This window comes from Lissotriton vulgaris, chromosome 4_1 (genome assembly GCF_964263255.1).
Source record: "Lissotriton vulgaris chromosome 4_1, aLisVul1.2, whole genome shotgun sequence".
NCBI lineage: Eukaryota > Metazoa > Chordata > Amphibia > Caudata > Salamandridae > Lissotriton > Lissotriton vulgaris.
Window position 1 is genome coordinate 1,260,115,415 of NC_141691.1, and position 15,202 is coordinate 1,260,130,616.

Below are 15,202 nucleotides of genomic sequence, written 5' to 3' on the forward strand. Positions count from 1 at the left end.
CCAATTTTTGGGTTAATCCGTCTATGCTCATCTGCCATGTGTCGACTGCCATTCTAGACTCAAGTTCTGATTTTAACGTTAAGATTTCCTCTTCTAGTTCGCGTATTGTTTTTGATAGCTCTTCAATAATCAGGAGGATGAGATCTAGCGAACATTTATTTAAGATATTGTACCATTTCTCCATGAATTTAGCATTTAAGTTAAAGCGAAACAACATTGGTTTGATCGACAGTCTCAAACCCCTCGGGATCCGCTTAGCTTTGTGATATTGCACCAATGTAGATGCATGCATTTTCTAATTTAATTGACGTCGAGTCAGATACTCAGGTTATCTTATTTGTTGACTGATTGAACCCCCATGGGCATCCATTGTTCGAACCTTCTGTATCAGTGAATATATCTGATCCGCCTGTTCTGATGTATATGCCATAGTGCTGGCCCTGTTGTCAGTGATTGCTGTGATGTTGTCGAACTGCATTTTTATCTTTTGGGTGCTACCCCACCGTTTTGACTAGATATGAAACTGGGTAGTGGGGGTGTGAGGAGCACACCAGGTTTTGTCTGAATTATCTAGCTAGATAATTCAGACAAAACCTGGTGTGCTCCTCACACCCCCACTACCCAATTGTAGAAAAAGGCCTGATTATACAAGTTGCATACATAGTACTGGGGTACACCACTCTCTTCCCCCACACCACTCTCTTCCCCCACACCTCTCACTACGTCACTCTCTCTCTCCCTAACTCTCTCACTAACACTCTCACTACATCTCTATCTCTCACTACCTCACTATCTCTCACTACCTCACTATCTCTCACTAACTCTCTAACTCACTACTCAACTCTCTCTTTCTCACAGCAACACAATATCACTACAACAGTAACTATCTCTCACTCTAACACACTACTCAAAATTCACTCTCTCTCTATCTCACTACCTCTCTATCACTACATCACTCTATCTATTTCGATCTCACTCTCACTACCTCACTATGTCACCACACACTCTCAAAAAATAACTACATCACTCTCTCACTACCTCACAACTTCACTCTCTCTTTCTAAATTACTAATTCACTCTATCTCACTACCTCACTCTCAAATACACTAAGTCACTTACACTCTCTCTTTCACTACCTCACTATCTCACTACATCACTCTGTTTCTATCTTAATACCTCACAACATCACTAACACTCACTACTTCACTCTCTCTTTCAATACATCAATCTTTCTCTATTTCACTACCTCACACCATCACTCTCCATCACTACCTCACTCTCTATCTACCTTACTCTCTCACTACATCACTCACTCTCTATTTCAATATTTCTCTATCTCGCTACCTCACACTCTCTCTCTGCTAATGCAATATGTCTAATGCAATATGTAACACATATGCAAACACTTAAGCTATTGACAATAGAAATGACAATAACATTTACTTAGGGATAAAAAATAATAATAATAATAATAAGCAATGCCAATAGCTCTACCTATAATATTGCCGTGACCATTGCATTGTAAATGCTTGTTATTTTGTGAATTGAAATGTTAAAATATTGCTACAGGCCTTTTACAATCAATAAAGCCAAGAGAAAAATAAATTGTGCAGCTTTATCTAGTCACTAGCTATGTATTTTGAGCATAATGTCCTGTGGAAGCGTAGTCTTTGTAAAGTCCATACTAATTATCTACTGATATTCCTTATTGAACCTAAATATAATTTCGTTATTTGATATCTTTTATAGTCCTATAAAGTGTATCCAGTGAATGAATTCTCTTGTTGTATTGCCTAGGGAAACATATGTGTAATATCTATCAATTCCCCATCTCTCAGGGATGAAAGTTTAGGCTCTACTTTTCTTCAGTATAATCTGAAGAAAAACATCTATAAAAATAGTCTATTCACAGTAATTTATATAGGGAAATAAGACTGAAAGCCTCGTTTACATATGAGCGGTCACGAGACAGCCACCTAAAATTGTTCTGGTAATCCATTCATGCATCCCCTGCTTCAATCATTGGTCAAGGATGACAGTCTTTCTGATGACAATTCCACCATCAGGAAAACCCTTACTGTGGGTAGCCCACTGGTAGACATGGAGCCAGAAGCGCCACCCTATTTTGGGCTTTACTTCCGATGCCATCTCTGCCATGTTTTTTCTGTCTGGGATCACCTTGGCAGATGTGGGCAGTACAAATACTAGAATGTCCACCATGCACTCTAAGGCAACACCCAGGGTGCATTTCCTTTTTCCAGGAAGAGACCCCCTCCTTCTGTAGTCTATCAGAAGATTTCAAAAAGTGAAGGCCAGTCCACCATGCCCACATGGCATGGTAGACTGACCTCCATTTTTAATGTTTTTGATTAAATAGCTCCAACAAAGGAGCCACACTTGAGAAAAAAATCAGCTGACACTGCAGGTCAGCCCGCCAGGGTTTGAATGATCTCCCATGTGTACAACTTCTTTCCACTACATATTGTATAAAAGAGTAATCTACAGGTTAGGTCACCGAATATTAAATCCTTGGCTCTTGTAAAATGTTTGTATAATTTGACCGCATCCTATCATACCTCCTTCCATGGCTGGGGGTAGTTTGATCTGATGTAACTGATGCTGGTGGTCAGGAAAGGTGCCCAGTGAGTGTCTTCGGAAACATCATGATAGCGCCCTGGAGATAAAAAAACAAGGAGCATTGTTTTTTTTTCAAAGGCAGCAAATTGAGAGATGCCCCAAGTAAAACACATTCCTTCCGGCTGCAATCAATTTCCCAGTCACAACTTAAAGTAACATGGCGGCCGTGATAGTAGAGATGCAAAGACTTCATTGGGTTTCCAAGTTATAATTTCAAGGGTGCATTAGTATAGCAGAAATGAGTAACAGTGACGCACTCAGAAAGCTGGACATGTCAGTCATAGAAATAACCACCCCAAATTACATTCTAATATCATTTGATGAGTTGGGACTTCTTCGTGATGCAAATTTGTCTAAATTTTGCATTCAAATTTACTGCCTCACCAGTACGCGCAACTTTTATTCAGGACCTTAATGTTTTTGGAGGCTGGTCTCATGTTTGAGCAGTACTGCAGGAGCATAGCGCTGCTGGCAATAGGAACATGCTCTATGTGTACTGAGTGGAGGAGCCACAGAGAACTGATTGGGTGAACACCAGCGTAGTTGGGGCCAGAGAGAAAGCCTCAGGAGTACGTTATATACAAGCATTTCCGAAGAGGGATACAGAGAGCAAGCAAAGGCAGCTATAGCCCTGGCTTGGCAATTACGCTTTAAGGGATGATACAAGAATCTTAGAGGCTCAAGGGCGGAATGGACTGACATCTGACTGGTTTGAATCGCTGGTAAATGGATTCCAAACATCTGACCTGGCTGCTATCACTTCTGCAGCCTGAGATGGGAGCAGGGAGAAGGAAGCATTAAAAAGTATTGACAGGAAGCTGGATTGTCACTGAATGTCTCTTGCATGGTGTACAGTCAAGTTTCCTGGCCCTGAGGGCTTCGCTGCGTGTATCTGGTACCCTGATTTTATATTTTGGCCCCAAAGCCAACTTAATCTACCATGTGCTCAGAGCCCTAGGCCTATCTCATGACAAGAGTGAGGTCATTTCCTGTGACTTTGAGGGGCGCACCAGGCACACTCTCATTGACACACAGTGGACTACTGTCCATGGTATGGGTTAAGCATATAGAATGGTGGTGGCAGTGAACTGTGTTTTGTAAACCCATACTTGCTTCAAGACTTTATCTGTGTCACTATAGTGAAGGCCTACTCGCCCATTTGTGTAAAGTTCTGCTTCTATGTGCTTCCCCAACTTCTAGAGCTAACAACCCAAGTGTATGTTTTACATGTTTGTGTGTATATAGCCTGTGTGGTATGTGCATGGAGTGTGTGTGTGAGAATCAGAGTAATAAAACCCTGAGGGATCCATTTTGGATAGCTCTGTTTTCGCAGACAATGGGAGAGCGTTGCTGACATCAGTCAAGCTATAGGGAGGAGAACTAGACACTGAAGGGAGGAGAGAAGGGGAAATAAATTCAAACAGGTTTTTTGCTGATAGTGGGGCTGCTGATTCTTCATCCTGAAGGACTGACATTTGGTGGATGATGGGGTAAAGGGTGGGAGTAAAGCCTCTGCTGTACAAGGAGAAGGGTACCCCTTAGGTGAACCCTAGCCTTTTGTCTTTCCCTTATTACACTTTGATTTTGACTCATGAAGGTTAGGTGCAGAAAGCGCACTTCTCTTTGTTTCTTTGTTATGGGTGCCACAAGCTGAAGAAAAAACTGTGCCTAAAGAGTAGCCTGGAGAGGACACTGAAAAGGAGAAGCAGGTTAAACTGGTTCTGAATATGGATACACATTTCCTGTCTGCTATTACTATATGCAAATGGTACCCCGCTACCCTACATGTTGTTCCAGTTAAAGTTCTCTATACCCAAGGAAAGGAGTGCATGGCAGAGTACACAGAGGACTGCTGTGCAACCCGAGCTGATGTCTGCCTAATAGCCAGCTTTCCAGAGTTGAGGGATATCAGCTGAGCCTACCTCTTCCTGGCAGAGCGGTATACCTGACCAGACACACCCAGAAGCTTGCTTGCTGAGAGATGTAAGGAGCAATCAGAACTTTCAGGAGGAGTTACTGTTCAGGAACACTGAGGTGCAGGGCGGCCTGGGCTGGTGGGACTTCCAGCAGCAGAGAAGGGCAAAGAAACAGAAATGTATACCCTAATGCTGGCAAGTTACAGTCTCTCCAGCAGCAGTAACATGTGAGAACCATATGACTCAACATGAAGGTTATCGAAGCCTAGTAAAGGCTCTGATCTGTGTCCAGCACAGCCTATATTAAGCCATAGAACCCAGAATAAGCATGGCCTGCTATTAGCCTTAGTGCCCAGAAGGAGCACAGTTTGTACTTAGATGTAGTGCACAGAAAAGCACACCCTGTGCTAAGCCCTGTCGCTCACAAGAAGTTAGGCTGGTAGGCTGCCTTGTTGCCCAGAAGAGATTGGCCAGTGCATATCCACCACTGCAGTGTCTTGCGAGTTATAAATGATGGAACGCTTTTGGCTTCTGATGGACTCTGTAGAACTGTGACGTAAGTGTTAGAGCAGAATGCAATGAAACTGGTATAGCATGTTGAGTTTGTAGTTACACACAGACGCATAAAGACATGTAATACTAAGCTCCATGTGGGGCATAGTCATTTGCGAGTACCTAGGCTGGAGAGGACGCTACAACTGGCAACGAATTAGAGGATATGTAGCACGAAGACCGACACTGCTCTACCACAGAGTTTGCCATGGTCCAAGGAAGCTGCTTGTGCATGCCACATGTGTTGCAGTTGAAGAATGCTTAGAGCATATGGAGTTAAATTGCAACTCCAGTCGCTGTAAAGAAGTTGAATACAACTAAAGCATTGGAAAGAAATCTTCTTATCAATTACTGAGAACCTTCTGGTCAGACCGTACATAAAGGTAACATGCTGCTACTCAATATACAGTCATACATAATCTGGAGCGTCAACCCTCAAGGCAGATACAACCAGGTTTTCAAAGAGCAGTGATTCACAATCACAAATCTAGCAAGATAGCATTGCAATTAGAAAGTGGTGAAGACAAAGTGCACGCAAAGAGACGCCAAAGAATAAAACAGTTATTTACTCACCAGAACCTGAGTAAAGTGCGCTGGCATGACATCAGCACCAGGCGCCGCAACCCAGGCAAAGCACAGTGGTTGTGTTTACCAAGCTTGTGACAATTTGAAGCTACTGAAGATATCTGTGGAGCTTTGGAAGACTACAAGACTGAAAACTGAGGCCCTCAAGGATGGTCCAGAGGCAGCATATCTCAGGGCCTTAGAGATGGCTCCCATGAACAGTCTCAAGATGAACAGCAGAGGAGCCGAAGAGAGCTCCACCATTAATATCCACCATTCCCAGAAATGGCTACAATGCTGCCGCTTTCCTGAAACCACCACTGTTTGATACTGCTAAAAAAGCAAAATATTGGCAATAGATGGACAGCTTGGATAGAGGAATTTGATCATTTCATTGAGGCACTTGATAACAAAAAGATTATCAAGTATCTCAAAAATCTTGTTGCTGATGGTGTAAAAGAAATTCTAACACAAATGCTGCAAACTGATGAAGACCTCACATGATCAGGTTAAAGTGTTGATTCTCAAGTTTAATCCAATGGAGATGTTGATTCCGGAAGATACATATTCAACCAAGAATGCCAGGAAGCTGGTGAAACCATTGTTGAATTTGTGGATAGACTCGACACACTTATCAAACTTTGTAAGTTCAATTAATTTCATGATGAAGAGGCTATGCGTCTGAGAGTTATTGACAAATGCTTGTTAGATTCATTCAGACAACAAATGCTGAGAGAAATTCTTAGTCTGGAGCAAGTGTTAATGGCTCCTAGGGTTGAAGAGCGTGCTGATAGACAAGCTGCTGACTTAGGTGCTGACAACAAATACATCATGAGTGTGAAAAGTAAGCCAAAACAAAAGACTGATGGACACAAAGTGAAGTCCACAAGTGAAAAAAAGTTGTGTTTTAGATGAAGATTTTCATTTCAACAAGATGGTAAAGGTCCTGCTCTTGGACATATATTTAAAGGCTATGGGAAGAAGAACTGTTTTGTGATGGTTTGCAAAGCGAAGGAAAATGTAAGTGCATCACAGTGCAATGAGAAAATGACAGCCAAAACATTCCAGAAGCAACGTTCGATGCACACTCACAAGGTCGAGCAGTGACATGAGTTACGACAAATCGACACTGAACAAAGTTAATCGCCATCTAAATTGTTGTCAAACAGCTGATCTATAGCAGTATCAAGTGAAAGTGATGGAAATGATTGTGCCATGTTGATGTTTACCTCAGAAAGCGTGCCCATGTTGGTTTGACTGACTGTGAAGGGAAATGTCAGACAAAGAAAAATTGACATGCCAAAGCACCAAACTCATTCAAACATTGTCTAAAGATTAAACTGAAAGAAAATCGTTGTTTAATACCTTTTATTATTGACAGTGGTGCATCAATAAACATTAAGCCTGAGGAGAAATATAATTACTTAAATCCATTGTCGCAACTTACGCCATCGAAAAACAAAGTGTATACCTTGGCTGAATCAACGCCCTTAAAAAGTCAAGGTTCATTTGTTGAGATAATGAAACACAACTAAACGAAAGTGCAAGCACCCATCCATGTGCTTCAAGGCCCGGCGTCAAGTGCCTGTCTAATCAGTTTCAGCACAGCTTTTGATATGGTACTGATTTCTGTGAATTACAACATGAATTCTCACCACAAAATAGTAAGTCTGTTCCCTTCGTTATTGTACGGCTTGAGAAAGCTTAAGATTATGAAATTAAAGTTACATATTATTAAGGACATCCGTTATTTTGCTCAGAGTCATAGACAAATTGCATTTCATTTGCAACAAGCCGTTAAAAAAGAACTTGAAGCGCTACTTAAGCATGATATTACTGAGCGTTCAACTGGTCCAAAGCCAGGTGTGTCTTTCATAGAAGTAGTGCCTAAAATGGACAGGGTAGGAGCTGTATGCATATGTGTTGACATGCATCAAGCAATCACAGCAATTGAATGAGAATGACATTCAGGTCCACACTTTGCTGACATGATAGACCACGTTTTGACACCAGATGCTGGTAAAGTACAAGTGCTTTCCAATACAGATCCCCCACAAGATGTTTCTATGGTGCGCTCATTTCTTGATGTCGTCAGTTATTGTTCCTGATACATTCACAATTTTAGCACATAATGATTTGCTGTGAGACTTAACAAAAAATAATGTTTCATTTCATTAGTCACATGAATGTGAGAAAAGCTTTAAAAGAATTACACAAGCCATGGAGAATGCTACTGAAATGACATACTTCAATCCAAAGCTTCATACAGAGTTTGTTGTTGATGCTAGCCCAATCAGGTTAGGCACTATCTTTGCACAGCACAGCGGGCACCAGAATGCTTGAAGGCATAGTGTGGCAAATGAAAGTAGAAGTTTGCCTTAAACAGAACATGCTTGCTCTCAACCTGAAAAGGAAAGCTTAGCTGTGGGATGGGCATGTGAACATTTCCATGTATTCTTGTGTGGAAAATATTTCACACTGGTAACTGATCATCAAGCTTTACTGACTACATTTAGGAATCCAAGGGCCAAAATGCCTCCTCGCATTAAATGATGGGGACTACGGTTGCAAGAGTACAGTTATACCATTGTGCATTTTCCATGGAAGGATCAGAATTCTGCTAACTACATTTCAAGAGTGCCTGTATAAGGTCACGGTACTCCATCCAGGACGGCGGAGGCCTATATTAACTTCATTGTAAAGTCAAACTAACCAGCTGCAATTTTGTTAGCGCAGATTATCACTGCCATGAGCCATGATAGTGACATGTTACAGTTGAAGGATAAATCATAAACCAGTCATGAAAGCAATATACTTGACTGTTCACCTGTGATGGTGATTAACAAAAATGTCATGGATGATCTGTCCGGAACTCAGGAAGGAGTATACTACGATGTTTGAGAATCCTGATTCCTGAGAGTCTGTGACAGAAATTGAAGTGGGCCATGAAAGACATTATGAAATCGTTGCCACAAAATGAGCTCTCTGAGACCGAGTTTGGTTTCCTGATTGTGATGACAGAGCTAAAAAGAAATTAAAGGCCTACTATCTTTACAGCTGCCTTTCTACAAAAACTACTCACCACAACTTGAACATGTCAGAACTCCCACTGAATGCCTGGCAGAGAATAGCCATTGACTTTTTGGGTCAACTTGACAATGGACATCACTTGCTGGGAATTGTGAACGAATATTCATGATTTTCACTAATTGAAGATCTTACATATACTACTCAAGAACAAGCCATTGAAAGACTAGATTACATCTTTGTGACACTGGTGTTCCAGCCTTAGAGATGTCTGACAATGGACCACCTTTCAACAGTCAAGAGTGTAAAGATTTCTTGGAGCATTTGAATGTAAGGCCTCATAAGAGCACATCTGTGTGGCCTCAGGCCAAAGGACTTGTTAAGCGTTTTATGAGTATGCTAAAGAAAGCAGAACATCATGCTACTCTTGCAAAGGCCAATTTGAAACCTGTTTTAAATTCTACCTTGGGAGATTATCGTTCACCACCCCACTCGATCATATGTGAAATTCCTGCGCCACTGATGTTCCAGAGAGCCATGAACACCAACTTACCTGAATGGATCAATCACAGAAAGAAAGATAATAAAGCATATAATAAGAAGGAGTTGGTTAACAAACAAAAGATGAAACAGATGCTGACCAAAGACTACATGTGTAGAACACCATCTTTAAGAAAGGGGATCAAGTGCTCCCACTAGAGATGTGCAGAAGAAAATCTGTGGCTACATTTGATGCAGAACCTTTTCCAATGGTGTCTACCAAGGAACATCAGGTGACTGCCCAGTGCCTAGGGAAGTCTATTGTCTAAAACTCTTCTCATTTTAGGCACTTAACTAATCGTTCATCAGATCTAACTGTTGAAAGATAGACTGGGTCTGTAACATCACTGGCTCTTGTTGCCTGTACACCGCCAACGCAGATCTTGGAATTTGGTGATAAAAGTTCCCAGTTTCCAAAGACAAGATCAGTTTGAACAATTAAAATGCCAAAAAGATTGATTGAAGAGATTTTATTTTATATGTCTACCTATATATATGTTTCAAAACACTGCATTTTTTTCATTTTAAATAGGGAAAGATGTAGTGTCTTGTTAGTTTGAAATGATGTAACCCTTTTGGTTCCTGATGGACTCCGTAGAACTGTGACATAAGTGTTAGAGCAGAATGCAATGAAAGCTGGTTTAGAATATTGAGTTTGCGGTTACACGCGGTCTAATAAAGACGTGTAATACTAAGTTTTGTGTGTGGCACCGTCATTGTTGGGCACCCAGGTGTAGCGTAGTTCCTATATTCCATATAGGCTCTGCTCATTGGAATAATATATCCTATAGATTTGACGTAGGGCTTAAGTCGACTAGGTCTCTATCGAATATATTAGACTTAATTGTGTGTGCCAGCTAGCTCAGAGGTCACTAGAAACTTTCTCGAATAAACAAGAAGGGATTAGTTTTTGACAACTGCATAAACATGACAACTTTGTTTCCTCAAGATAAAACTGATCTTCAGAGTCGTGAAAACAATAGATAGATATTTCACTCAGTCAATCGTGCATGCTTCGTTTCATCAGAGGTGCAGAGAAATAGAGAGACAGGCGTTTTCAATAAAAGTTTTTATTGAACAGTCTTCTTTCTCATGCAAAAGAAATGAACTGCTACAATCATAATACTGGCAGTAAAGTATAATGCGTACAGCAATAAGAATATTATAAAACAATACTGTAAAAGCATTGTATGGTTTCTGAGCCATAAAATACATACATAAATAATAAAGACTAAAAGTACTCAACTGGTGCTTCTAAAATGAGCCTACCCCGATGTACCTAACCTAAGTCTAGTACGATGGAAGAAGTAAGTATGGGTTTAGTTTTTTTGCCAATAATCTATCCAAGATTTCTCTTAGGGTCTAATCAGCTCCCTACCTTGGTTTAGAATGAAGGAGGTCTGGTATCTCTTTCTCGGGACTCGATTTCCCAGCACCCCGCAAGGGGAGCTTGGAAACCCTGGAGCTGGATTTTTAGCGAGAGAAAGGCAGCCTCTCTGTCAGTGCGTCAGCTGAAGGGTCGGCTTCCTTCGGCACTTGCTGTAGCGAGATGCGTCGGGCACGTAGATAGTCGAACTGCCCAAAACCACTGTGTGTTTGCTAGAGCAAGTGTGGGCATATTTATACCTTGAAGGTGCCTGGTTTGACGTAAAGTCGGACATAATAACTTCACCAAAGAACCCCAAGGGAATGGTAGTTCTTTGAAAACACCATGATTTCTAGGACACATCAATATTCAAGAAAGGGGATGTCCCTGACTGCTGAAGCCAAGTTTTCCAGGATTTTGTTGTGGCTTTTTGGAACTAGTGGAAGTAGCCATGCCGTATTTGGACTGGATGGGTTATGTCTAAATATGGTTATGATTTCTATGCCTATATAAGTGTAATGTGAATTATACCTGTATAAGGGCGTGAATCAGTAAAATTACACTAGGGTCCTAAAACGCTATACAACACCCCCTCCACTATATTATGTTTGATATTACTAAATACTAAGCAAAAACATATCTAAAGCATGTGTTTACAATCTCACCAAAAATACATAAAATGCATTCGAAATGGTTGTACACAAAAATGAGCATTTTGTGCTGTACGCATGTGAAAGAACATTATTTTCATTCAAAGCATGTAGTGTGACATTTGAAAAATGCTTATCAGAATGAGTCATGAAAAACAATTATGAAATGGCTCTGAAAAACAGAAAAGAGGTCGAGACCATTCCATGACAGAATATATAAAAACTTTAGGTTGTGGACAAGGTCAAATATAGTCTTTTGGAAGTGTTCAAATAATTCTTGTTCTCTAAGAATAGTTCTACTTTAAGCAGATTACTTTGTGCCCCCCAAAAATTTACAATTTGGAAAAAGTTAATTCAAAGAAAAATAGAGTTCTAAAGTTAGAAGTTTTGTTTTTAAAAGTGAAGGTCGAATTCAGAGTTAATCAGAACGCTGTGTGCTAACTTCAAAAGTCACTCTCGCTGTTGGGAGAAAACATCAAATCTTTTTGAAAAGAATTTGTCTACTACTGTAGGTGAAAGTTGGACTACCTCATTAAGCAGATCAATTGTATACAGATGAGAAGCATCGCCGTCAGTGTCAGTCGCATTAGCAATGTTCGCAGTAGATAGCATCTGTGTACCTGTCAGTCCATGTATCTCACCATCAGCTGGTTGTGCTGGTGAGACCTCCATTAATGCCGTCATCAGGATAGGTAGCCGTTGGGGACAACACAATGCATGAGCCGTTACACAACCAAGCAAAGTGTCAACATCCGTTGGCAGTGCTGATGGAAGTGTAAGACAGATGTCTTGCATGCATTCTTCTCCACATAGCAGGCATCATATAACAGGTAAGATGCAATCTTGCCAGATTGGTCTGAATGAAAGAAACCATGTGGTATTTAGATCTCATAAACGAGCAAAGCCAAAAATGTGAATTACGCACTCACGACACTTTATTGCCAGGAGAGTGTTCCCAATGGTAATCTGGGCGTCGTTGGTGGATTGGCTTGCCATATCGAAGCAAAAGTAGCAAAAATAAAATTCCTGCTGCGAGTCCCAAAACGAGAGGCAGTCCGCCAAACACCGAGTGCACGAAGTTTGGAAATATGCTCAGGACTGCTTCAAAGGGTGCTAACAGAAAAAATCGTCTTAAATACATGACAATACCACTGGTATCAGACATGTTTAAGATACGACCTAACATTTTTGCGAAATGTATGGGGCAGTTTGTCGATAATAAGGCATGTATCTCCGCAGAAGTCCTTGCAACTTGCAGATCATACGTCTCTTTGGACGAGGTCAGTGGCACAGTTTTTTTGTAAAAGAATGGCTTTCATTCTGCTTAAAGTATCAATTCGAATAGAAGAGATGTTCAGTGAAGGCCACAACGGCGACTCCCTGAGTGTCTTAGCTTTAGGAAACAATACTTGCATACAACAAGTGACCCTGGATGACACACTTACGAGATAAGCAATTCCACAACAGCTGTGATCATTCAACATTATGTAGCTCCCATTGGAAAGCTGCCTAAAAATTGGATCTATCACTGCTGCGGAGAACCTTACAGGTGCCAGTATAAGTTGGTCGAAAATACATCACAGGCTCCATGTAAATTAATACCCTGACATAAAAGTGCACCACTTAGTGCGCTGTTACATTGTGTACCACTGAGAAATACTTCTTTTCCCCCACTCCAACATTTGTGTGTGTATAGTAAATCCCAGGTTGACTTCATGTATTCTTTACCCAACCTTTCATACAGACCTGCTGGTATGTGTTTCAAGCAATATTGAAACTGGAAAATCTTCACTGGCAGCGTAATGGTGCCATGTATTATCCATTCTATTGCTGGTTTCTCAGAAATAGTCAATGGTAATTTTTCCAGTTTGTCTATGCTCAGCTCTGTTTAGTCTGCTCCCCTTTTTGCCAAAGAGATTTGTTAAAAGGTTAAATCCAGTAAACAATGACGTGGTGTTGATTAGACGCCAAGGCACATAGCCTGAATGAAGATTTTGTAACGTCCAGCCTAGCAGCATTTTAGAACGCAATTGAGACTGTCCATGTTGTGACATGTACAAAGCTCACTCTATTGAGAGAGAGCACCTCTGTGCACAACAAGAGAGACCCGTAGGTCTAATTCATATGAACGTGAAAAGTTAATGCAGATTAAACGACGATTAGTTCATTGAGTATTCACTGTTTATTTAACAGTTGTTGAAATTGCTGCTTCATAATCAACATAAGATATCCAAAATTAAATTTCCATAAATCATTTTGAAGCAGGTTATCACAAATCCCGATGCATTTCGGGCCACGCCCTTCTTCAGGGGATTACTCTACAAAAAACAATCCAAAAAGCACAATTCAATCATGTATCCCAATGTCATAGCAAGAGAAATAACCTAAAAAAGTGCTCACATACAGGCAGTGCGATTGAAAGAAGGGTGTAGGAGTAAAGGTAAACGCCAATTAGAGGGTGTGCAGGATGGTAAAACAGTGATAATTGTCAAACGTAAAGAAAGGTTAACATAAAAGCAACATTCGCACACAAAGCTTGAAATCCAGTGTGGCCTCTCATTTTCTTGAAAACAGACACAGTGTGGCTCAATTGAAATTTCAAATACTCGAGCAAGTCAAAGTCACTGGGAACAATAAGAACACCCTTCTCAAAAGAGAGAACTTTTGGATCCGCCTTATGTCCACCATGGTACCCCATGGACTCAACGATCGCATGGAATTTCTATGCTACCTGTAATGCATTGTCATACTTTATTGTTTTCTCTCTGATTTGTTTTTCTGCATCACTCTTGTCAATTCACATTTTCCTTAATTAGATATCGTCTTCTATATGACACCCTCCTTTCCAACATGGCTTCTGCCTTTCACCCTTCTAGTGAGTGGTTACGCCTCTTTCCATGTTCGATTCCTAGTCCTCTCTTCATCTCTTTGTTCCCACACGTCTATATTTCACTTCGGCTCTGTTTCTCCCTTGACTAACACTGACTCCGCGGAACTCCGCGTAGTTTTCCAACCTCGACTTGAAGTAAGTACCCGCTCGGGACTACTCCTTTCCTCGTTTAAACTTCCTCTTTTTGGGTTTCGTTAGTCTTGACCTAATCTTTCTACTGCTAATTCGGTTTTACTCTTTTCTACCACTTTTTCATATGTATCAACACATGGTGATTCTTTTTCCCACACGGGGTGACTATTTTTTAACCTTTCTTTACGTTTGACAATTATCACTGTTTAACCATCCTGCACACCCTCTAATTGGCGTTTACCTTTACTCCTACACCCTTCTTTCAATCGCACTGCCTGTATGTGAGCACTTTTTTAGGTTATTTCTCTTGCTATGACATTGGGATACATGATTGAATTGTGCTTTTTGGATTGTTTTTTGTAGAGTAATCCCCTGAAGAAGGGCGTGGCCCGAAATGCTTTGGGATTTGTGATGACCTGCTTCAAAATGATTTATGGAAATTTAATTTTCGATATCTGATGTTGATTATGAAGCAGCAATTTCAACAACTGTTGAATAAACAGTGAATACTCAATGAACTAATCGTCGTTTAATCTGCATTAACTTTTCACGTTCATATGATTTAGACCTACGGGTCTCTCTTGTTGTGCACAGAGGTGCTCTCTCTCAATAGAGTGAGCTTTGTACGAGTTCCTTGGATTTCACACTGCTTGGTCAGACAGTGTTTCCTCTCGTAGCACACTACACATGTACACAATGGATCACCTTTAAAAACTCAGCTGTGCGAGCTCCTCCTTCACTTTAGTTCTCTCTGATTTCTGTCCCCGGATCTCAGCACGCTCTGAAAATGAATTTCGACTCGGTTTCTGGTATGACCGACCAAAAAGCGAGTACATTTGCCTTCACATTAGAAGATGCAGATAAAATATATGGCCTCATCCAAGATGACATCACCTACACAGGGAACACTCGCAGCATGGAGAGTAAC

At 40.8% G+C, this 15,202-nt stretch overlaps 1 protein-coding gene across 2 annotated transcripts in view; it reads right to left on the reverse strand.

Annotated features, from left to right (window-relative positions):
• The window catches only part of GPLD1 (glycosylphosphatidylinositol specific phospholipase D1), a 655,729-nt gene that overhangs the window by 528,843 nt on the left and 111,684 nt on the right, over positions 1–15,202 (reverse strand). For both annotated transcript variants that reach the window (XM_086965460.1, XM_086965459.1), the window contains exon 4: positions 2,577–2,674. In XM_086965460.1, coding sequence (XP_086821586.1) covers positions 2,577–2,674 — 98 coding nt within the window. The remainder of the gene's footprint in view (positions 1–2,576; positions 2,675–15,202) is intronic.